Source organism: Phodopus roborovskii, unplaced genomic scaffold (assembly GCF_943737965.1).
Source record: "Phodopus roborovskii unplaced genomic scaffold, PHOROB, whole genome shotgun sequence".
Classification (NCBI taxonomy): Eukaryota; Metazoa; Chordata; class Mammalia; order Rodentia; family Cricetidae; genus Phodopus; species Phodopus roborovskii.
In genome coordinates, this window is record NW_026126482.1 from 16498644 (window position 1) to 16521204 (window position 22561).

A 22561-nucleotide genomic window follows, 5' to 3' on the forward strand; every position below is an offset into this window, starting at 1 on the left:
TCCCTCATCCAGTGCATGTCTAATTCAGGTAACAACAGTTTCAGTGAGTTCATGGGGCAACAGTGAGGTCATATCCATGGGATGCTGTTTTGCGCTACTCTGCCATCCCTTCTAAGGCAATAGCAGATGATGTATTCCTCTAACCTGATGGGAACTCACCTGCTCACTAAGGAGAGAGAAGTCTTGGTCAGCAATATGAGACAGAGATGGAGACACCTGGAACCAATGTCCTTAGTAACATTCTCCTGAGCACTACAGCTCCACTCTTACGGTTCCTATTGGAACCAACCACCAAATGGCCAATAGCCTCTTTTTCACTCATAGAAAAGGCACAGAGGTTTGCTTTTCTCAGCTCTGTGGATGCTAAGTGTCCTCACCTTGGAAAACACAGGTCTGTCTAGGACATGTGAAAAGTCCTGCCTTGAAGATGCCGTAACCATACCCCCAACGGCCTGCCTGTCCTTTCCCGGGTCCTACCACCCACCAGCTCCACTTGTTCCCATGACTCACCATACCCATTGCTCAGAGCCAGGGTGAGAGAGCTTTATGAGCAGAGACACCTCAGAACTTTGGATGGCATCTCCACATTCTCAGAGCGTATGGTGCTTGGAAATTCAGGCTGGGCCTAAAACGAATCTAACTGTCCCCTTGTCCCTCATCCCAAGGCCACCAGGAAACAGCTTGTATCACAAGTCCTACAAAATGGAGATGCAATGTGCACATACTTTCACAGCAGCATTACAACACAAGGCAAGGGCCAGGCAAATCCTAACTGGTACCCACATTCTAGAACCTTCTGTGCCTAGTCATTAACTAGGAAAATAGAAACTCAGTCTGGAACTCAAAAAGGATGTCAACTTGTCTTCTCTTAACATCTGTGCTCCCGGACACCTTTCCCAAACTCCGGGACCTTACACCATTGGCTGGAAGATGGGCTGCTTGGTGGCTAGCTTGGAGCACAAAGCTCAAGAAAACCAGACGTGAGACAGACCCATGCCCCTGTGTGCCCACGACAGCTGCCATCACATTCTTTCCAGGCGGTTTAGGACCTTCCTGGAGTCTTTCCTTTTTGCTAAGGTGACATCATCTTTTGTGAGTAATTCACTGTTGGATCCAGAATCTGCTCTTCTGTAACGTGAATGTTAAGTCCAATGATTGCCAAGCGGCTAGCTAGCCCAGCACGAATAGCCAGGCAGTAGTTAAACATGAGGTCAGAGCAGAGAGTTACATCATGTGATGATCGCAGCAGTGAGGCTGCAAGCTCCAGAGAGACAGGGGCAGGGGAAGCTTGTGGCGCCGGCTAACTGTGGATGGAGGTCCTGCTTCCTCCAGCATTCTAAGTAAAGAACGCTAAGATCTGAGCTCGCTTCCAGAACTAAAGCCTCGGTGTTCCTATGGCACCTCCACCCTGCTGAACTTCCTGAACACCCTGCCACCCAGATGGCTTTTCCCGCAGCTTCTGGCATCTGTGTTGTTGAAGCCTGCCCTGCTTCTCCCTATCTGCTCTTTTGCAAACTCTCTGTAACAGGGGCGTGTACTTCAAAACACAGCAGAGTGGCCACTCAACCATGTGGCTCAGTTTCATCCAGACTCCACATGGCTCGCGGAAGGTAACTGGCTGCTCGTTAAACAGTGGGCTTCTTGGCAACACCTGCAGGCACCACGGCAGGAAGGGCCTCGGAAGCCACAGTAAGGCGTATGCTCCGATTCTCACACCTCCTGCCCACCCAGCTCCTCTCTACTGTAACACTGCTTATCAAGGTTCCCACTTGAATAGAAATGACTAGAGAGAATGGCAACTTCAGTTGGCTTGCCATCCTTGAGAAGACCCCACACTAATGCCGCTCGCTGCCTCTCAGTGGGAGTCATGTGACTTCCCCTTACACATTATGTCAAAATGCCACACCCTGCCAAAATAAACCCTCTTCTGACTTTGAGGCAAGTATCTGGACACAGAGGGTATGTGCCAGCAAGAGTAGGCTTCCCATGCTTGTGTGAGGCCTGAGGTTTTTAAGCATGTGAGACCTTCTGCCCTGTGTCCTGCATACAGCCTGTCCTCAGAGCTGGCTCTGATAAGCTGCAGTGGCAGGCTCTTTGAAGCTGGGCGATGGAATTCGGGGTCTGCTCTGTCATGGGGCTCTTAAGCATACATGAGGCTACTCTGGAGGAGAATGGAAGCCACCAGGTGACCTTGGGGAGACTGGGGGGTGGGGGTCTGACTGCAGTCAAGTGGCCCAGGTAACCAGCTGGAAACACCTGTCAGAGCCTTAGGCTTGCAGAATGGATTATCTTAGGCTTAGAGATGAGAGGTGGCAGGGGTCTTTCAGGACAAGGCAACACTCCCATTCGGCCACGTGCCCCTCCCAGACCTGTGATCACACCTCAGGCTTTCCCACACTTGCTTTCATAAATGCTAGTCAGGTGAAAGCTGGTGCTTTGCACAAAGATGTTGGGTATGTTCTCCAGCCCCCCCCCAAGGGAACGAGAATACAGAGCAGCTAGCCAGTCTGGTGGACACAGCCTAAGCCACGTGGCGGTCATACCTGTACTCAGCGACTCCTCCCGAGTGTTTCTTCATGGCTGTGTCTGAGCTCATGCCGTAGAAGAGTTTCAGCTTCTGCCCGTTCCTCTCAATCACCTCTCCTGCACACTCGGTGTGGCCTGAGAACATGCCTCCCAGCATGACAAAGTCTGCACCGGCTCCTACATACCAAGGAATGGACAAGGGGACAGGGCAGAGGTGGGCTCAGAGAACGTAGACTCTGGAAAGAGTCCTGCCCCCTTCATCCTCCCTAACTCTGATCACAAAATGGCTCAGACTCCTTCTAAGACAGAAGACTAAGGGAGTCAGGGACATGGGGTTGGGGGAAGAAGGGGGAACATATGGATAGACAGGACAGTCAGCACTGTCTTGAGGCCGCTGTGAACTCATGCTGGGTTACACACAGTCACGAAGATCTCAGTAGCTCTGTAAAAAACACTCCTGCTCTTCGCCTATATGGTACCCTCTGTCAGGCTGTGGGACAGCAAGAAGGTCCTCTCTAGGCATCAGGCAAGCACCTACACTGTGCTCCTGGGTACCCCAACCTCCTCAGCCATAAATCAAATTAACTTCTAGCAACAGAAAAGTAGAACGTCTCTTCCTGAGTCACCGAGGAATTCAGAACTAAACTGATTCATAACAGGGTGCTGAGTAACCAGGAGGGGGGAGGGGCAGATCAACAGTAGATGAAATGCAGTCTTGATGTCATTTATAAGGAACTCTGCCACCCCGGGGTATGCACAGAGTCAGCATCCCTTTCTAACAGATGGAGCAGGGTGGCTGGCCCCTGGTCATCAAGGCACAGCATGGACTCCACAGTGTACTGCCTGCAGCACCCAGGCGCCAGTGCTGACCACAGCCCTCTGCTGTGACTGTAAGGGGACAGTGGGATGACTGGTCTGGCCAGACCTCCAGAGGAAGGAGCGAGACCCTGAGCAGACCTGTTAAACACAACTGTTAATGGGTCCCAGTGATTTCTACTTCTCAACGCCCAACTGGCTTCCCAATTGGCTTTTCCTGGGCAAGGCTTCTTTCGTGTCTCAGTGCATGCAAGACTGTACCTTAACAGAGCAGGGAGACTATCTGAGGAGAGCTGAGCCAAGGGCCAGTTCCAAGCTCAGGAACAAGGTACTTAATGAAGGACAGTGGCTTTTAAATGCATTCAGCTCCCGCTTTGTGCTGTGGTCCATGGGACATACCAGAAGAAAGCCACACGTATACTAAGTGATGCTTAAGGATACAGCCAAGAGAGCTAGAGTTCTCCCTGCACTGAACTGTAGGACTATGGCCATGCCATTCTTTCCTGGACCATAAGACAGGCAAGATGGAATGGAGGGTTATACTTCCTTCCACAGCTGACCTTAGGGACACTTCAATTTTTATGATATGCTTTGGGTTGCTAAGAAACCCTGTCAGCAGGGAGCACTGTATGCATGATCCTCTGTCACTGCTTTACAAACAGAACAGGGGCTGGTGAGATGCTCATCAGGTTAAGGCACTTGCTGCTGCCAAGCTTAAACAACTGAGTTTTATCCCCCAGACCCACATGGTGGAAGGAGAGTGTGGACTCCTGTAAGACGTCCTCTGGCTTCCACACATATGTGCCTGTCCGCATATAAACAAATGTAATTCAAATATTAAAAAGCAAACTATTGTTTTATCACTAAGACAGAAAGTTTTCTACCACCGTGTGTGTGTGTGTGTGTGTGTGTGTGTGTGTGTGCGCGCGCGCGTTCACACATGGGTACATGTGCAGTGGAGCATACTACCTAACAGATTAGACCTGGGCAGCCGTCTGGTTTCTATATGGTTTGTGGAAAGTAAGCAGCCAGCCAGCACAGGGCTCAGCAGCCCTGTTTTACCACCCCACCCATTTTGTTGAGGTATTGGACCTCGCGGAACAAAAACCAGGACCCCAGAGGCCTTACAGGTCCTGCTTGGATACAATGGGCACTGCTGCCCTCTAGTGGGAGGCAGGCCAGTCAGCCTCCAGCCAAGTCCGGGTCCAGCCAGGAAGAGATGGGGTCTCCCTCACGGGGCTGCTTCAGGTGGAGCCAAAACAGCTTGGTGGAGCAAGCACTGTGCAGGGTCCCGGGTGTGCCAGGCATTCTCCTCCTCAACGAAAACATCAGAGTTTGACCCGCTCCTGGCTGGCATGACATCACCACGATCCACACTCTGAGCACCCAGCTTGCTCAGCTCCAGACCCGAACCAAAATCGAGCCAGGATTTTGTCAGACGGGAAGGAAATGCAGGCAAAGAAAACTCCCAATAAACCCAGAAGCCCCTGGGGGTTCCCTCCTCCATCTGGTTCTTCCAAGCTGCCCAGAACCCTCCTTCCCACTTTCCTCCTAATGACAGGGCTGTCCCTGGTACTTACCAAAGGCTTTGGCGACATCTCCTGGACATGTACAGCCTCCATCCTTCAAAGAAAGGAAGGAAAGGGTAGCATCAGGGTGGGAACAGGCCAGACCATGAGGACGAAATAAGTGACCAGGAGCCACCTTCCACCCCTAGCCAAGCAGGTGACCCAAGAGCCAGGGGGCAGGCGTTCTAGCTACATTACTACCCTTGGCACTTGGGCTCCCAACCACATCCTTCCTCTGGTGGTCAGAGACTGGCATCCCTGCCCATTCCTCCATCTGGGCTCAAGACCCACATCTGGAGGGGAGACCTGAGTGTGACAGACTGGCCACTGTCCTCTGCTAGACCATTATGTAACGTGCCCAACCACACATGGTCCCTGCTTCTTCCCACTCAGAAGCCACCCCTCCCTCCCTGCCTGCTGAGAGGTGAGATTTTATTTAGTCTGAGTGCTAGATTATTTTAAGAGCAGAGAAAAGGGCATAGAACTGGCTTCTTTATCTTCTCAGCTACCCGTGTCACTGGTCCACCATGTCCTTAAAAACTAAGTGCTCACTGCCAACATCCACTCTGCCCACATAATGCAGGCTGGCCTCATGGGCAGTAGGAACGTCTGCAGCCGCAGGCTACCACAACCCCGCTCAAAGTTCCTAGGATACAGCATTCACGTTTCCTTAGTAATAGTCTCTAAATGCCACTTGATATTTCCTGCAGAGCCTGGGTGACCCAGACATAGGAAAAGGAGGGTGGCAGTGCTCTGGGGTATCAGGGAAACACACGACAGCCCAGGACGCAAAGAGAAGAGCTGGGGGCAGGTGGAACAAAGTGACAGGGATGTAGCCAAGGCTCAGCATGGGCAAGCGCGGGCTAACCGTGCAGCTGGACATTTGGGTTGGGAAGAGAACACAGTACACCTGTGGGGGTAACCTGGGTGATAGTTTACAAGACAGAACCAGACATCTGTGTTCAAGTGAGGCAAGGCGCTTTGCAACGAACAACATCTCTCACCCGGAAAGCACTGGGCTCTGGGACTCGGCCCTCTTCTGTTCCTCTAGAGACAGGGCCCCCCTACGTAGCTCAAGCTGGCCTCAACCTCCTGAGTTCCTGAGTGCTGGGACAGGTCTGCACTTGTCACCCTGCTCACCATTCTTTCTCATCACTTAATTGGTCCCCACACTCCAAGGGGGAGGATTCAAACCCTGCTGCTTAGCTAATCACGCTGGTGTATGTCTTCTACCTCCCCGGCACTCAGGAGGCGGAGGCAGGAGGATTCAGAGTTCAGGGTCATCCAGGGCTATAGGAAATCTTACACACACACACACACACACACACACACACACACACACACACAAATAAAATGGTTTCACTTGCTTGCAGTTCTGATCAACGGGGAGCTGTTGCAGACTTGGTTTTGGTCTCTCCAATGGTCATTATTTGCTCAGTCGAGTGAGTTGTTCTTGTGTAGCTCCCCTGAGACCAAACTCTTTGAGAGGCAGGCTCTCTGGAAAAAGTACATGGGCAAAGCCCTTCCGGGTTGAGCTCTGCAGCCACATGACTGCTCCCAGGCTCTGCCATGCTTGTCCTCTTCCCTTCCAAGTGTTTGCTTTCCACATGCCCCTCGCTTACCCTGTTCACTTTCTAGAGTTTTACCTTGGTCAAAACCAGCCCCAGGAGCCAAGAAGGTGGCTCAGCAAGTAGAAATGATAGTCATGCAAGCCTGATGACCAAGTCCAACTTCAGTCGCCAGAGACCATGTAAAAAGCAGGCTGTGGGGGCATGCCCCTGTGATCCCAACACACAAGTCAGGCAGAGGAGCTCAAAAGGCAGCTAGCCTGGAGGACACAGCCTAGCCACAGCAACTAGACACCTCCCCACAGGTGTTCTCTGACCTCCACACAGATACACAGACACACGAAACAAACACAAGTTAAAACCAGCTCTATGCACAGGATGTCTAACCATTATCAGATTACATAAACTCATGCCTCCATTAACATAAGTCCCCAACAATGTGACTTCAGAATACTCTTTGCTCTCTCAAGTAGCTTGGGGTTACACTAGGATTTATCATGAGAGTGCCTGATAATTCCTCAGGATTGTGGTCAGTGCTATAGCCTGACACAGAAAGCCCTGTGTTACTGACACCCTCAAGAAATGCCTCAGGCTGGAGAAATGACTCAACTGATAGGTCACTGACTGCTCTTCCAGAGGACCTGAGTTCAATTCCCAGCACCACACAGTAGTTTACAGCCGTCTGTCAATTCAGTTCTATGGGATCTGATACCCTCTTCCGGCCTCCACAGTAACCAGGCATACTTATGGTGCACAGATACATGTAAGGAAAACAATTATACTCATAACAATGTAAAATTAAGCCAGGCAGTGGTGGCACATGTCTTCAGTCCCAGCACTTGGGAGGCAAAGGCAGAGGCAGGCAGAGCTCTATGAGTTCGAGACCAGCCTGGTCTACAAGAGCTAGTTCCAGGACAGCCTCCAAAGCCAAAGAGAAACCCTGTCTCAAAAAAAAAAAATGTAAAATTAAAAATTTCTGAATAGATCAAAGTCCTCAGTTAACGTGGTTGCATAACACTACAGAGAGTACTATCTTCACGGTGTCTGCTCACACATTGCTGACATACACACTGATGAAATGGGTGATGCACCCACCAGGCCATCCTAAAAGAAGAGCTAAGTGCAATGCAATTTTGCACGATACATTAAGAGAAGGAAACTGGCACCCTCTACAGTTGATAGGTAATTCCCAAGCCTGTACAAAGACTCCCATCATGCTCTAGGAAGACAGAACATGGGGCACTCGCCTGCCGTCTAAGACACACACCCACCTTCACATGGTGACAGCTGCTGGAAGATTGTAAAAAGACTTAGTCCTGGGAAGATATGCAAAGCAGAAATTGACAAGTGTTGCTTGTTTTGTCTTTCAACATGGTTAGCATTATATTTAAGAACAAAAGGCATCGTGGGATGTAAGTGATTTGGTTCATGAATTTTCAGCATCCCTCTTCTGCTTAAAAATAAGTGCTCAGGGGGTTGAGGCAATGGCCCAGTTGGTAAAGCGCCTGCCTCCTAATTGTGAGGTCCCCAGTTCAAATACCCAGAACTAGCATTAAAAGCTGGATGCAACAGCACACACCTGCAACCTCAGCATTGCCACAGATGAGGCCGGCAGACAGGAAACTTGCCAGGTAGCTAGCCTGGCCTGTATGGGAAAGTTCCAGCCAATGAAAGACTTTGTCTCAAACAAAAGATAGAAAGTGCCCGGGGGTCATCACTGTGGCTGGTCTCTGAACTTCTATGCATCCATACACACATTATGGCTGGAGCCTCTGAAAGAGGATGGTGAGAGGAAGCACGGGATGGGGACACAACACAGGACACTCAAAGCAAGTGCCTTTCCCCAGCCAAGAGCTACTCTGAACTTACTAGTTTCCTGGTTCAAACTCAAGACTCTAAGGTTGGTATCTTGTAACTGGGTGGAGAAATGAGACAGAGAGAAGTAATGGAGGCTTACAATCAATCATACCTGAGGCTTTGGGCTCTGGTGGAACTCTGTCCTCCAGATAGGAGATGGTTCCTAACATCGCAAAACTGGAGTAACTGTGATGACCCGACCATGAGACCCTCACCAGATCAGGCCAAGTCTCCTAGAAGGAGGGGTGGGGAGGCTTTGATGAGAGTGTGCAAGTCCAGCCACTCACACCTTCCTTCCCAGTTACATGTGGTTTGGGATTATAAAGGAGGTAGAAGGCTGTCTGCAGCTGGGACCGTCTCCACATCATGCCACTCTGGGCCACATGAAATGCCCTTGCTTGCAAATGCAGATTACAGTGCTTCAGGGTTTTACATGCTACTTTCATAAATGTCTGTTCCACAGAAGTGCTGGGCTTCACCGCTTGAGAATACCAAGGGACAGCAGGACACATCATCCATCCATCCATCCATCTGCTCATCCATCCATCTCAGCTACACAAGCAGGTGCCATGGTCCACCACACATGGCCCCATACTGAGCCACTCGTATCACATGACTATTGCCAGTGGTCCACGTAGCAGTTCTGTGAATGATATGGAGTAGGACACAAGGAAAGGACCCACCACACCTTGTCATTCAATTACTCAGTCCTTAGTATGACTGATGATGATGACATCATCATTCCAGGAGCTTCTGTCAGAATACTGGCGCTGTGCTCAACTCCTTTAGTCCCACGCCTTAACTTATACTGCCCTCAACAAGTGGCAGGTGAGGTGTAAGCATCCGATTGCCTCAGCCCACTCCCTCCTCCTGTCAGATGCCCCTGCCTCAATGTCTGAGGTTCACTTCTCAACCTGCGCATCCTCCTGCTTCCTCATCCACTCATAAGAATCCAAGACCAATGGGCTCTTTAGTTGCCAGGTCTGCAACCCATGAATCCAAGGTGCCTGTTATGTACCTCAAAAATCAACATGCACCCACAAATTCAAAGTGAAGCTTTTCCTCAGTAGCCATCTTTATGAACCAGCACATGGGGCAGAGAAGACTCTTCCTCCTTTACCAGCCCCACAAATACCAACTCCACTGCTAAGACTTAGTTCCACTCCCTAAACACCCTTCGGGTTGGTGTATGGCTCTGCAGACTCGCTGCCTAGCCCTTAGAGGATGGCACAGTTACTCCCCATCTGAGCCACAGCTTCCCAACCAGATTCCCTCCTAGCCTGTCCCTTCCCAGTCCTTCCCAAAGAAGCCCATTGGCTGCTACAAGACAGCCTGCTCACATTTTCCTGCACTGACATCTTCAATGGCTTCCCATTGCACTTGAAAGAAAACCCCAGTTTTTCACACATCCCCCCCCCCCAGAGCTCTTGCCCACAGTTGCCCTGGAATTCATCTGTGACGCATTCTTCTACCCCTTTCTAGCTCACCACTCCAAAATCAGTGACTTTGAGAGTTTTTACCCTTCCATATTGCTTCCCAAACCATTTCCCAACTCCTGAATCTGAGATATGATGACCTGTGTCAGCCCCTCCCAAATTCCTAGATATCCAAATCCCTAGTACCTGTAGAAAGTGACAGTATTTGGAACTAGGGTCTTTGAAGGCAGCATGGCCCCTCAGGGCCATGATCACGATCACTACCTCCCCATGGTCCCCAGAGGCTCCCAGACGTTACTAATACTCACAGAGATGATGTGACCCTTGAGGCCATGGGCAGAATCAGCACACTCTATTACAGCACTCAGCTGTGGGTAGCCCACACCTGTCTTGGTTCGGGTGGTACACACAGAACCTGTGCAGAAGGAGAGGTGGATTCAGGGAGGGTTCTATATGAGTAGGACACAATATAGAATGATACCCCTTCACCATCATATGGCCCTGCCCCAGTAAAGGGATAACATTTCCACAACAGTGGACATACACTTGCAGGATAAGTGTTGGCTGGTCAGTTACATGGTCTCACTACACACTACACCACTGGCCATGTGTAACCGCCTCCCCAAGTCTTCACCAACTTCATCAGCAAATGTCCTAGACATCTCCCACACAAACCTCACTGCTCCACCCAATGTGATGTCTACTTCCCTGCAAAGGTTGAACACGGGCTCTGGCATCCTCTCTCTCCTCCACCCATCCTTCACTCTTCTACATATGCAGCTTTTCCTTCTAGTGATCACTGGGAACCTTCCTAGCCTTCTCCAAGCTTCACCTTCAACTTTTGTCAAGTTACTAACTCTCCACGCCTCACTGCCCAGCCTAGGACACTAGAAAACCAACATCTACCTGGTATGGTTGTAATGGGATGCATTTGCATTAGGGAGCAGAAGAGCTTGTCCCTGGGCCTGACCTTTACAAACTCCTGGGATGAGGAAGTCACATAACTGTATTTTTATTATTCAACTGGGCCAAACATAACCAGGTTCTATCTTTATTAATTTCATGCTGTATCTCCTCACCCCATCTCCCTGACCTGAGTCCCCACGTCCCCTGTTCCCACTTATAACCCCATCTTACCCTCAAAGCAAGTGAGCACCCACCCTCTGTCCCACCTGCCTCCCTCTTATTGGTCCCCTTTTCCTTGTGCACTTCCCACCAACTTTTCAGCAAGTTTCTTCTCACCTCTGCGATTCTCTGTGCTCTGGGTTCTTCCCTTGTCCCCTCCCCCTCCCTCCCTCTCACCCCCTTTCTTCGCTTATCTCTCCCCCCTCACCACCCACCTAACATTCCCTTCTATCCAGACAACCCTTTCTCATTCTTCAGGCTTCACCTGAAATGTCACTGCCCCGGGGAAGTCATGCATCACAGCGAGGTTTGGGTGCTGGGGACTGTTTCCTCTGCTGGATAGTAAGCTGTGCAGACTTCATTCCCCCCCCCCCCATTTAACCTGACACTGAGAACCAGCCTCGTGCATAAGAGAGCACTATAAATAGCGTGGAAAGAATGCAGGACTCAAGCTGGAGTGAGTCACCACAACACTCCTGCTCTGCCACTGGAGGACTCACCTCCTCCCTGTCCTTGTGTATTCCCTACCCCAGCCTTCCTCTTTAAGCCTGCCCGTCCACACTAAAATGCTGAAGCAAGGCCTCAAAACTCGCCTACATGCCTGTAACTGGACTTTCAGAGACACATGTTCACAGTTATCCCACAACGCATGCCTGCTCGTGTAGAAGGTGTTTGGGAACATCAAAGAGCCTCTCAGTGCCATGGCTTCATGGGGAAGCTCAGTGATCTTCCAGAGAATGTACCCTGGGTGAGCCTTTCATGGGTCCCATGTAGCCACCTCCAGGAACCCCAAGCCCCAGTCTCCTGCTCCCCATAGACAGCTGTGCTGTGGTCCACAGGCCTTACCCGGTCCCACTCCCACTTTGATGATGTCTGCTCCAGAAAGGATGAGCTCTTCCACCATCTCTCCTGTCACCACATTCCCTGCCTGCAACAGGAAGAACACAACTCTGCATCACAGGGAGCAGCTCTGGAGGGGTACGGGAGAGTCCCACTTCTCATCCCCAAAGGTTCCAGGAGACAAAAAGAAAGCACCACATCCAATCTTGAAGCTGACTTATGTCAGAGAACTAGTGAGTGTGTTCCTGGCTTCCTCTACCACTGGATTCCAACACGGAAGCTGATATGAGAAGATTGCTTTTGGGGAAGTCACCTGGGTGAACTAATGGCGTGCGAAGCTACAGAGATGTAGAATTTTTCAAAACATAGGAAATCTGAGAGTGTCTAGGCCAGGCTTATGGAACATCTCAACACTGGTCAGATAAAAACAAAATCTTGGAACCCCAAATCCACAAGCAATGAAATATGGTCAGCTGATCAAAACCCCTAGCAATGGGTATAAGCTACTTTGGCGTCTGGGAAAACCCTGGAGAATCTCTATAGAACCCAGAAAGCCAAGGTTAGAAAACTGGCCTCATAGTTGAGAAAACACCAAGTGTCTGGCCCCAGGGCTGGGGTTCCCACCTTGGTACAAACGGGCAGGCAGGCCCTGATGGGCCATATGCCACTGGCACAGGCTCTTTCTACAGATGGAGTGGAACTGTGGTCCTAAGAATAGACCTGCAAGCCAGGAAGTGGCGGAATCCATCAACCACACGAATGCATCTCTGCGCTGGAAATAGTACAAGCTCTCTGACTGCAGGAGCTTGAGAGAGCAAAAATAGGCCTTTTATTACAACTCACTGCCCCCATAGATTCTTCAGCTGGTACTCAGGATCCTTGGCAACACGCCCTGGCTGGGTTTTCACAACCGTGCAAAGTCACATTTTACAAAATGCAGCCTTACTCATTGTAGCTCCCACCAAAGCCCAAGTGTCCTTTCGCTGAATTAATTCCCCAAGGGAAGTTTTCTTTCTTCTTTTTTTTTTAACTTATGCAAAATAACTTGAACTTCATAGAAAAAAAGGTTGTTAGTAAGAGGTGACGAGGCCAGCTTGAAGCTATGTGAAGATAAGCACCAGCTGCCAACAGAAAGTGATGACAGATGCCACAGACGGAGGACTGGAGTTGGGTTAAAGGTAAAGCTGTATTCCTGTAAATTCAGCCGGGGGAGGGGACTGTAAAGGCAAAGTTAGAACCATCTATATAAAACTGAAACGCATTCAAGTAGATGATACATCCAACAAATAGCCAGCTAGGGAAAAGCATGTGTAGCTGTGACAAAGGGTGACTAACTGTAACATATGGAGAAACTCAAGCTCCATAAGGAAAAGAATGTAACGAAAACAAAAAGAGGGAGACATGGCTAATATAAGCAGGGAGTGTATTCAACTTCAGTAATAGTCAAAATTAATATGCCAGTGTGAGTCTACTTTTCATTTCTCAAATCATCAGTGGTTGTTAACACTAAATACTAAGAAAAAAATGTCACATAATCGCCTGCTACTGGCGGGATGCCTTTTCTAGCACAAGTTTTCCTGGAAAGAAATTGGAAACTCCAAAATGCACATGTTCCTTATTCCATGAATTCTGAGGTTCTCTCCTAGTGAAACCATCACAAGCCTGGCCAAAGACTTAGCCACAAAGATATGTCATCCACAAAGTGAAAAACTGTTCATTTCTCCAACAGGAACAGTTCTGCTGGAAGCCACGAAGACACAATTCAAACAAAAAACGGCAAGACCAAATCAGAAACAAGGATAAAGAACCAGGCTCTGGCATGAAGTTTCCAGTTGCACGTAGGTAGCCCCTTGGCCACGGGAGTTAGGTCTGTGGGTAGGGAGGGGCTGGTCAGGGGTGATTAAGTGGGAGCGCTTTATGTCAGGATGAAGTGCATTGTATAGGGAGTGGATACAGGCTTGAGAATGTGATAGCCCACGGGAGCATGACAGGCCCCATCAGTATGGTAGTTTATGCCTGCTCACTTCCTGGACAGCCGTGACAAAGCAAAAACTATGTGCCTGGACCTGAGGCACTGAGGCATGCAGGAGGCAGTCCTACTAGGCACCCCTACTAGTGCAATGTCACGGCCTATATCTGAACTATCCCCAAAGCTCATAGGCAAATGCTAGGTCCACGGTGCAGCACATAGGCAAATGCTAGGTCCACAGTGCAGCAGTATTGACAGGTGGGACTTGAGTTGAGGGTACCACTGTATCAATCGGTGCATCCATTGTCGAAGTCCTAACTTCTTGAGCTCTTGGGAGGGGGGTGGGAACTTCAGGAGACCAGGGCCCAGCTGGAGAAAGTGGGTGCTGGGGGTCGGGGGAACACAAGCCTTATCCCTAGCACCTTCGTCTCCAAGTCTCTGCTTCCTATGAGGTATGTGGTTTTTCTCCACCAAATACACCTGTCATGATGTTCACCTGGACACAGACCCAGAAACCACAGAGCTATGTAACCATGCCCTGCAACTTCTGAAACCGGAAGCCAAAACAAAGCTTACTTTTGCTCAGGTTTCTGTCAGAAAGCTGACTAATAGACCCAGAGAAGCAAGGCAACTTCCAGCTTCAAGGTCCTAATAAAAACAAAAACAAACAACAACAACAACAGCAAAAAAAAAAAAAAAATGATTCTGGGCATGGTGGCACATGCCCCATAATCCAAGCAACATGGAAAGTTGAGGCAGTGGAATGACAAATTTAAGGCCAGTGAAGACAACTCAGTGGGGCCCTGTCTCTAAATTAAAATACAAAGATGGCTGGGCGTGCAGCTTAGTACAACATTCATCTAGTGTGTTTAAAGCCCTGGGCTGTGTGTGGAGGAGGGAGGGGGCAGAAGAAAAACAGCCCTGGGCATGTGAAGCCATAGGTACCGGAAACAAAAGCCCAGTGCCAAAAACAAAATCAAAACAGAGAGCTGTATGGATCCATTTAAGAGTCTGTATTAAACCATTTAAGAGCATCTAGAATGTTCAGCAGGAAAACAGTCAGGAATAGTTAGAGCCTTCTCTGGGCCAGCACCTTTGCCTTCCCTTCCCCAGCTGGCCGCAGGTGAAAAGCCATAGACACCAGGGAATTCAGAGGGGCCTGGTGCCGAGGCCAGGAGCTGCCTGCTTCTGCGATGGTTCTGAGAACACTCAGCATTCACCCAGCACCCTTCAGCTCAAGAACCCTAGGTAACTGCTAATTCCTCTTCACAGTGCCTCTGAAAGCCAGAGAAGAGAAATTAACATTTTCAAAACCACCCAGGAACCAAAGGCATGAGGTTTCTGAATGAACCATGGATTCCAGGGGTCAGCCCGGGCGGCGAATGGCTTAGGAATAAACATCTACCTTGCCAAAGTCCTCAGTTCATTGCTGAGGAAACCAACCAGGACAATGACGCACCTCCTGGCTGGCCAGCAGGCGCGCAGAGGCCTCCCTGCTGGAGGGTGCCTGGGGGCTTGTGGGAACTCACCATCTGCCCCTTCTGCCATGCTCCCCTTGGCAACCCCGGGTCTGCACTTGTTTCCCATTCCCCCTCCTTCCTGTGCCGTCCAACCTCCCCTGGCCTTTGTTCTTGCGCATGGCACACGATCCACCTCAGTTTGCAAACAGGCCAAGTGTGGCCCTCACCCCCAGCCAGCCATTTCTTTCGAGCTGGCAACATCTTGAGAACTGAGTGGTGCCTGTCTTTATTTTTGTGTGTTCATATGTGTGTATGTGAGAGCACACGTGTGTGTGCCTAAGTGTGGAGGCCAGCGGCCCTCTCCCTTTTTACTGATGCTCTCCAGTACAGCTAGGCTAACTTGCCAGTGAGCTCCAGGGACTCGCCTGTCTCTACCTCCCCAGCACTGAGATTACATAGGCCCCTTTTTATTTTCTTTTTATTTACATAGTTTCTGGGAATCAAACCAGGTCGCCACTCTACCAACTGAGCTATGTCCCTATCCCTTCTCTTACTTCTTAGAACAGTTCCACTGCCCAGGTCCCACCTTTCTTCTGTACTCACTGTTCAGAGCTTTTGGTGGAACTTTCTACCTAGAAGCAATTGAGCAACTATTGGGACACATTGTATGGGCTTGAAAAAAAAAGCATCGTTATGTGAATCCCACAATTAATCTCCATTACTTAATGTCCTCAAACTCCTTTTCCCAAGCATGGAACATCAGGGTCAAAAAGTCCCCAAAAGGCTCAGATCATGAGCCTACAGACTTCAGAAATGCCTGTGTCCTCTCAAACTTCACATCCTGAGACCTAAATCCTAGGGCACTAAGATGGAGGGATGTGGCCTTCCAGAGGAAACTCCCGTGAATGGGATGTCTGCTCCTTAGAGAGGTCTGAGGGAGCATGTGTGGACCTTTCTGCAATTCAAGGACATACCTACATGCCACCTATTAAGAAACAGTGTCACCAGGCAGTAGGCAGACCTTGGTCTTGGGTGTCCAGTAAGTTTCCACTGTTTATAAGTCACCCAGTGTGTGGTATTTTGACAGCAGCCTGAAGGGAGACAGACAGGGCACGGAGTTGGTGAGTTTAACAGTGCTGCAACGGCCACCAAGGGGAGGCAGAAGAAAAAGTGGGAAAGGCCCCTGGGGAGTAGGGATGGCCTTCAGTCTTGGCAGCCACAAACACAGCTGAGAAGACAGCAGGGAGGGTCTCAGATGCACCAAGGGACAAGAGATGACACAGACAGACAGGATGACCATGCGCACAATGCTCGAGCCAGACCGACACAAATGGCGTTGTTTAGGAACAAGTAAGTGGCAACAGCAGACAGCTGCCAAGTGGGAAGCAGAGCTGAGGGGGAGGGGGAGGGCTTCCAGATGTAGGGCTGCTGAAGTAGGGATTATAGCCCCCTATTAAACATCTGTTTATGCACTTTTCATAATTTATAAAGTTACCAAAGATGTTAAGCAGAACCGCTAAGCCACCTCCTTAACCTCGCATCATTTCCCATGAATCCTTTGTAAGCAACCTCTATGCCATGAGAGCAGCAAATGGAAACAGCTATTAACCCTTCATGTTCCCAGAGCAACTAAAACAGAGGTAGATCCCACCCTTCCAGACTCTGCCAAACCCCTGCAGATACCCCCAGACCCACAGACCCCCTACAGATCCCAGACCCCTGCAGACCCCTGTAAAACCCCCAGATCACAGCAGCCTTGGGCCCTTCCTTCTCTCCCTGTCTCATGGAATCCATGAAGGACACAGTATCCCCCAACAAATACATGTTGAGATTGCTACATGTTTGACCTAGAACAAGAGAAGCTAAGTGTAATGTCAAGTGTCATTCACAGCCACCGCATCCCAGTCAGGACCTGGGCCTTCTGTTCTTCTGGAGTTCCAGATTTCTCTTCCCTCTTTTCAGTGGCCTGGAAGAAAGTTACCACAAGGGCTACTGAAGGGCACCAGGTGGGGCCTGGAACTAGGTGTGCATGCGTGGTACTGGGGCACAGGAAGGGATAGCAACTTCACCATGCTCAGGTGCAAGCCCAAAGTCAGCCTCCCCAATTAGAAACAAAGGCACTGTACCTTTCTCCCCATACTGCCCAGTGGCAGGTGAACAAGGGGCTGTTAAGTCTACATGTGCAGCATAATGGATGGGCTTCCTTGCAAAAGCAGTTTTGTCATGCTAATGTGAATTATGATAATCCCCAAACCTAAGAACAAATCAGAGGGTTTTTAAATTTATTTATTTTTATATGCATTGGTGCTTTGCCTACAGGTGAGCCTCTGTGAGAGTGACAGATCTTGGAGAGCACTGAGTTGCATGTGGGTGCTGGGATTTGAACCCAGGTCCTCCGGAAAGAGTAGTCAGTGCCTTTAACTGCTGAGCCATCTCTCTGGCTCCACAAATCAGAGTTAAAGATTCCTGGTCTATTGTAAATGTGGGATAACTGTTCCTAGTCTTTATGGAGATGTTGGAAACAGGAGAGGGGACTGGCATCTCCGTAAAACATGCCTAGTGCCTATGGATGTAGGAGAAAACTAAACTCTTACTCTCACCCGTGACAAACACATGGTGTCTTCCCATGCGCTAAGGGATTCCCAGCAGAATGTCCTATAGTTTAATTCAGTTCAGATGGTACCTGGAAATAGTGTGAGATCCCACAGATCTGAGCTCAGCCCCAACCCACAGCTCCTAGCTATCTGGGTTTTGATGCCCGCCTTCTCAGGCCACTTGCTGGAGTGGCTCACAGACTCAAACACGCACAGTGGCTGACTTACTAGTTCAGCAAAGGCTGTGGAGGATGTAGAGAAATCAGATGAAGACCTGCCTCGAGGGAGGGTAAGACCCAAGAGGAGCTGTCAGGAGACCCCTTCAAAGACTCAAGAGAGGAAGATGCATCTGGCAGCGTTATCATTAGGAAGTCTATCTCAGGAAGTACAGGCATGGACATGGTGTGAAGGGGCCCCCTAAGGGGTGCAGGTGTTGAAGGCTCAGTTCTTAGCTGGAGGTGTTGCTAAGAGGTGACTGGATCAAGAGGGTACCAACTTCACTGATGAATTAATCCACTGATGAGCTCATAGGGAACCAGGATGAGCTCTAAGTGAGACCACGATGAAGAAAGTATGTTGATAAGGGCATGTCTTTGAAGGGGAATACCTTGACTCTGACCCATTTTTCTTCCTTTGAGATGATTTCTGTGTTACCTAATTTTCTGTTGCTGTGATAAAATGCCATGGCCAAAAGCAGCGTAGCAAGCAAAGATCCCTAAAGAGAAGACTGAACTCCACTAGCAGAAACGATGCCTTTGTGCCAACTTCCTGTGGGGGAAATCTGAGGCAAACAGGTCTGAAAACACAGAGGTGGCAGGACTGAATCGTGCACTGGTCATTCCCTACATACCACACTAATTAAGCCCAGTAAAGATGGGTATAAATACAATAGATTTTGTTTTTCCCTAAAGCCTAGCTGTAACTCTAGTGCTGGCCACCTGCTTTTAGCCAGTTCACCCTGAGAAAGTTAACATAGCTGTAGTGAGTGAAGGTGGTAATTACTGGGAAAATACAGAAAACAGGAGGAAAAGTCACAAAACAAAGGTCTTAGATATAATGCCAACTCAATGAACCTATCATCATCAGTCGACTCTCATAAAATAATTATGTCGCAGAGCCTGACTGCTAGTGGCACAGCTGTCTGCTGGCAAGCATGGGTGGGGTGGAGGACAACATGTTGAACTGAAATCCCAAAGTTTTCAATTTTTTAAATAAATGCATTCCACCAAGGGGTGATGGAGATTCTCCCCCCCCCACACACACACACACTTTTCACAGGTCTCATCTGATAACAGACAATAAATGCCATTTACCAAAAGTAAGGTGCCAACATCCATGATGTTGATCAGAATTGTATTCATTCTTTAGAGAAAAGCTAGGTCTTCAAATCTACCCTTGCCACAAAAGCTATGGAAAGGCACAGGCCCCACCCCAAACACATTGAATCTCTTGGCTACCTCATCTTGAGAGCATCCTCTCATACTTACCATGATGGTGTGTTCAGGAAATCTGGATCGGACCAGTTTCACAAATTCCACAAAATGTTCCGAATACCCATTGGCCACATCTAGGCAGATGAATTTCACCTGTGGCACAGCTTCCAAGATGCGGCTCATCTTCTCTAGATCATTCTGCCCACTGCCAGAACTCACAGCTACATGCTGTGGCCAAATAAAGCATAGAAGATAGCTATGAATAGCAGTATTCAAAGGAAGACCCTCCCTCCATCCAGCAACCCTCTGAGGTCTACCCTGAACAAACACAGAGACTCTGTTTAAGGGACAAACAACAGCTCCTTCCATGGTTGACCTAAACTCAATGTTTTCTTTCCCACCCTTGACTTACACCCATCCTTGAACCCAGGACACAACAACAAAAACCTCACAGTAAATAGATTCTGAAATACTCAAGACCTTGTCCTCGGCTTCTACTCAGTTTCCCCAAGCTTGCTGTGTAGAACCTTGTGCTGTGCATCTAGTGATGCAAATGTGTCCTAGGGGTACACTCAAAGAAGGGCACCATGAAAAATTTCTAGAAAGAATGAGTGGTAGCAGCCACCACTTACAGGTTAAGGAAATAAGTGGCTGGAATATGCCTCAGCTGGAAGGCCATTCTCTTCTACCTATGGAGCTCAAGGCCAGTCTGAGCTACACCATACCCTGTGTGATCGACAGTATTGTCAGCTTGAGAGATTCTAGAATGACCTGGGAGACAGGCCTCTTTGGCACCCCTTTGGGAGATCACTGTGGCTGCATTAATTGAGATGGGAAGCCCCGTGGAACCATCTCTTTGCTGGGCCCTGAGATGTATGTAAATGGAGAAAGGGGGCAGCAGGCATTCACCACTCCAGGCTTCCGGATTGTAGATACAATAACCTGCTGCCCCCAACTCCTGCCACCGCAGCCTCCCTACCATGACACTCAGGACCCTTGAACTATGAACCAGTGTAAATGTGCCCTTAAGTTGCTATTGACAGAGTGTGTCATCACAGAAACATGGGGTGGGGGAGGAGACTAAAACATCTTAAAATAAATAAAAAAAACCAGGGGCTGGTTAAGAGTATTTACAGCCCTTACAGAGGAACCAGGTTGGGTTCCCAGCACCCACAAAAAGGCCTACAACCATATGTAACCCCAGTTCCAGAGCATCCAGCATCTTCCTCTGGCCTCTGTTGGTACTACATATACATATAATGCACATAAACACACGCAAGCAAACACACAAGTTGGTGTGGGATTTTTGTTGTTTTGTTATTAAACTGTAGGATAAAATAATTAGCCACACAGCATTTTTATTGTATGGGACATGATAAGTCATATAGGAATGATTTAAGCCTATGGGAGGATATGTATAAGTTGTATGTAGATTTATCTTTAGAACCTGAGTGACCAAGGACTTTGGCATGAGCAAGGCATATGCAGACACTCTGAAAAATATATCAAAAAGGAAAGACTTTATATTGAGCCAGAATTACTTTTATCTCTTAAGTCAACTTTTCCATAGTGGAAGTCCACACCTAATTAAATCATAGTGACAGCAGCAGCCATGCCAGCACCCAGAATCATTATCTCATCGCAAATGATCTGCCCACAAAGAGGCAGGCACAGACCTCACTGCTGGGTTTGGCTTGCAACCAGCAGAATATACTGGATGGAAACTCAGTCATGTTATGGGAGGGCTTAGAGATACCAATTTCAAACACCCACTTACTTGGTAAGCAGGGATACTGAGACTTAGCAACACAGCATAGAAGTCATCTATATGGGCTAATTTTATGTCAATTTGACACATACTATAGTCCTTTTGGAAGAGAGAATCTCAGTTGAGAAAATGCCCCCACAAGACTGGCCTATGGGCAAGCCCGTGGTACGGTGTCTTGATTGATGATTGATGGGAGAGGCCCAACTCACTATAGGCTGTGCCACTGTGGGGCTGGTGGTCCTGGCTAATATAAGGAAGAAGGCTCGCAAACTCTAATCCCGTGAGCAGTACTCTTCCACAGCCTCTGCTTCAAGTGCCTGTCCCCAGTTCCTGCACTGACTTCCCCAAGTGATGGACCACACAATGTACATTCTATAAGAGGAAATAAGGCCATTCCTTCACAAGTTGCTTTTGGTCATGGTGGTTCATCACAGCAACAGAAAACTTAAACTAAGACACCACCTTAAAAACACACGATTTTTAGCATATTTAGTTACGCCATTATTACAGAACATTTTCCTGGTTCCCAGAAGGATATTTATTTATTTGTTGACAGCACTAGGTACTGAATCTAGGGTGTCACACACTTTTTAATCCTCACAGGTAAATACTGGCTGAGCTACATGTCAAATTTCTTTTGCCTTTTTATTTCAGTGAGACAGGGTCTTACTAAGCTGCCCAGGATGCCCTCCATCTTGAGCTCCTCCTGCCTCAGCCTCTTAAGTAGCTAGATTACAGGCTATGGCACCAGGCCTGGCTCAAATGGCTCTTTAAGAAACACACTTAATTTCTTCCTGCTGTTACCAGGCCCAGATAATCATGTCTCTTGAGTATTTGCCCACCATGGAGTAATTAGTGTCAATGAAATCACACATGTGAGGGCTTTTGTGTTTGGTTTTCACTCAACAAAATGTTGTCAAGGTTTGTTCACACTATAAGTCAATACTTCATTCCCTTCTGTGGCAGAATATCCGTCTGTCATACTGATATGTCATGTTTTATTCATTTGCCCATCAACTGGACATTTTAGTTTACATTTCCTATTTTGGGGCTATTGTAAACATCATGAGCCTTTGTGAACAAAAGTCTTCATTTGAATACAAAGTTTCATTTCTTCTAGAAATGTAACTGCTGAGTCATATGGTAACTCATGCTTACTCTCTCGAGGAATGTCTTAGTCAGGGTTACTATTGCTGTGATGAAACACTGTGACCAAAGCAACTTGGAAATGAAAGGGTTGTGATTCCAAGGAAGCCAGGACAAGAACTCAAGTATAGCAAGGACCTGGAGGCAGGAGCTGATGCAGAGGCCACGGAGGGGTGCTGCTTACTGACTTGCTCCTCATGGCTTGTTCAGCCAGCTTTCTTATAGAACCTAGGACCACCAGCCCAGAAATGGCAATGTCCATAATGGGCTGAGTCCTCCCACCATCAATCACTAGTTAAAAAAGAAAAAAAAAATTCCTACAGGCTTGCTTACAGCCAGATCTTATGAAGGCATTTTCCTAATTGGGGCGACTTCAGCTTGTGTTAAGTTGACATTAAACTATCCAGCACCAGGAGTTTTAAGGTCATTTACAAGGCAGCCTCAGCACCTACATT

General features: G+C 48.6%; 1 protein-coding gene across 1 annotated transcript in view; it reads right to left on the minus strand.

The window, feature by feature from the left end:
• The window catches only part of Gmpr (guanosine monophosphate reductase), a 32612-nt gene that overhangs the window by 891 nt on the left and 9160 nt on the right, over window positions 1-22561 (minus strand). The window contains exons 4-8 of the mRNA XM_051194351.1: window positions 19247-19420; window positions 11743-11824; window positions 10080-10186; window positions 4923-4965; window positions 2544-2703 (exon numbers count right to left, since the gene is read on the minus strand). Of these exons, the coding sequence (XP_051050308.1) occupies window positions 2544-2703; window positions 4923-4965; window positions 10080-10186; window positions 11743-11824; window positions 19247-19420 (566 nt within the window). The remainder of the gene's footprint in view (window positions 1-2543; window positions 2704-4922; window positions 4966-10079; window positions 10187-11742; window positions 11825-19246; window positions 19421-22561) is intronic.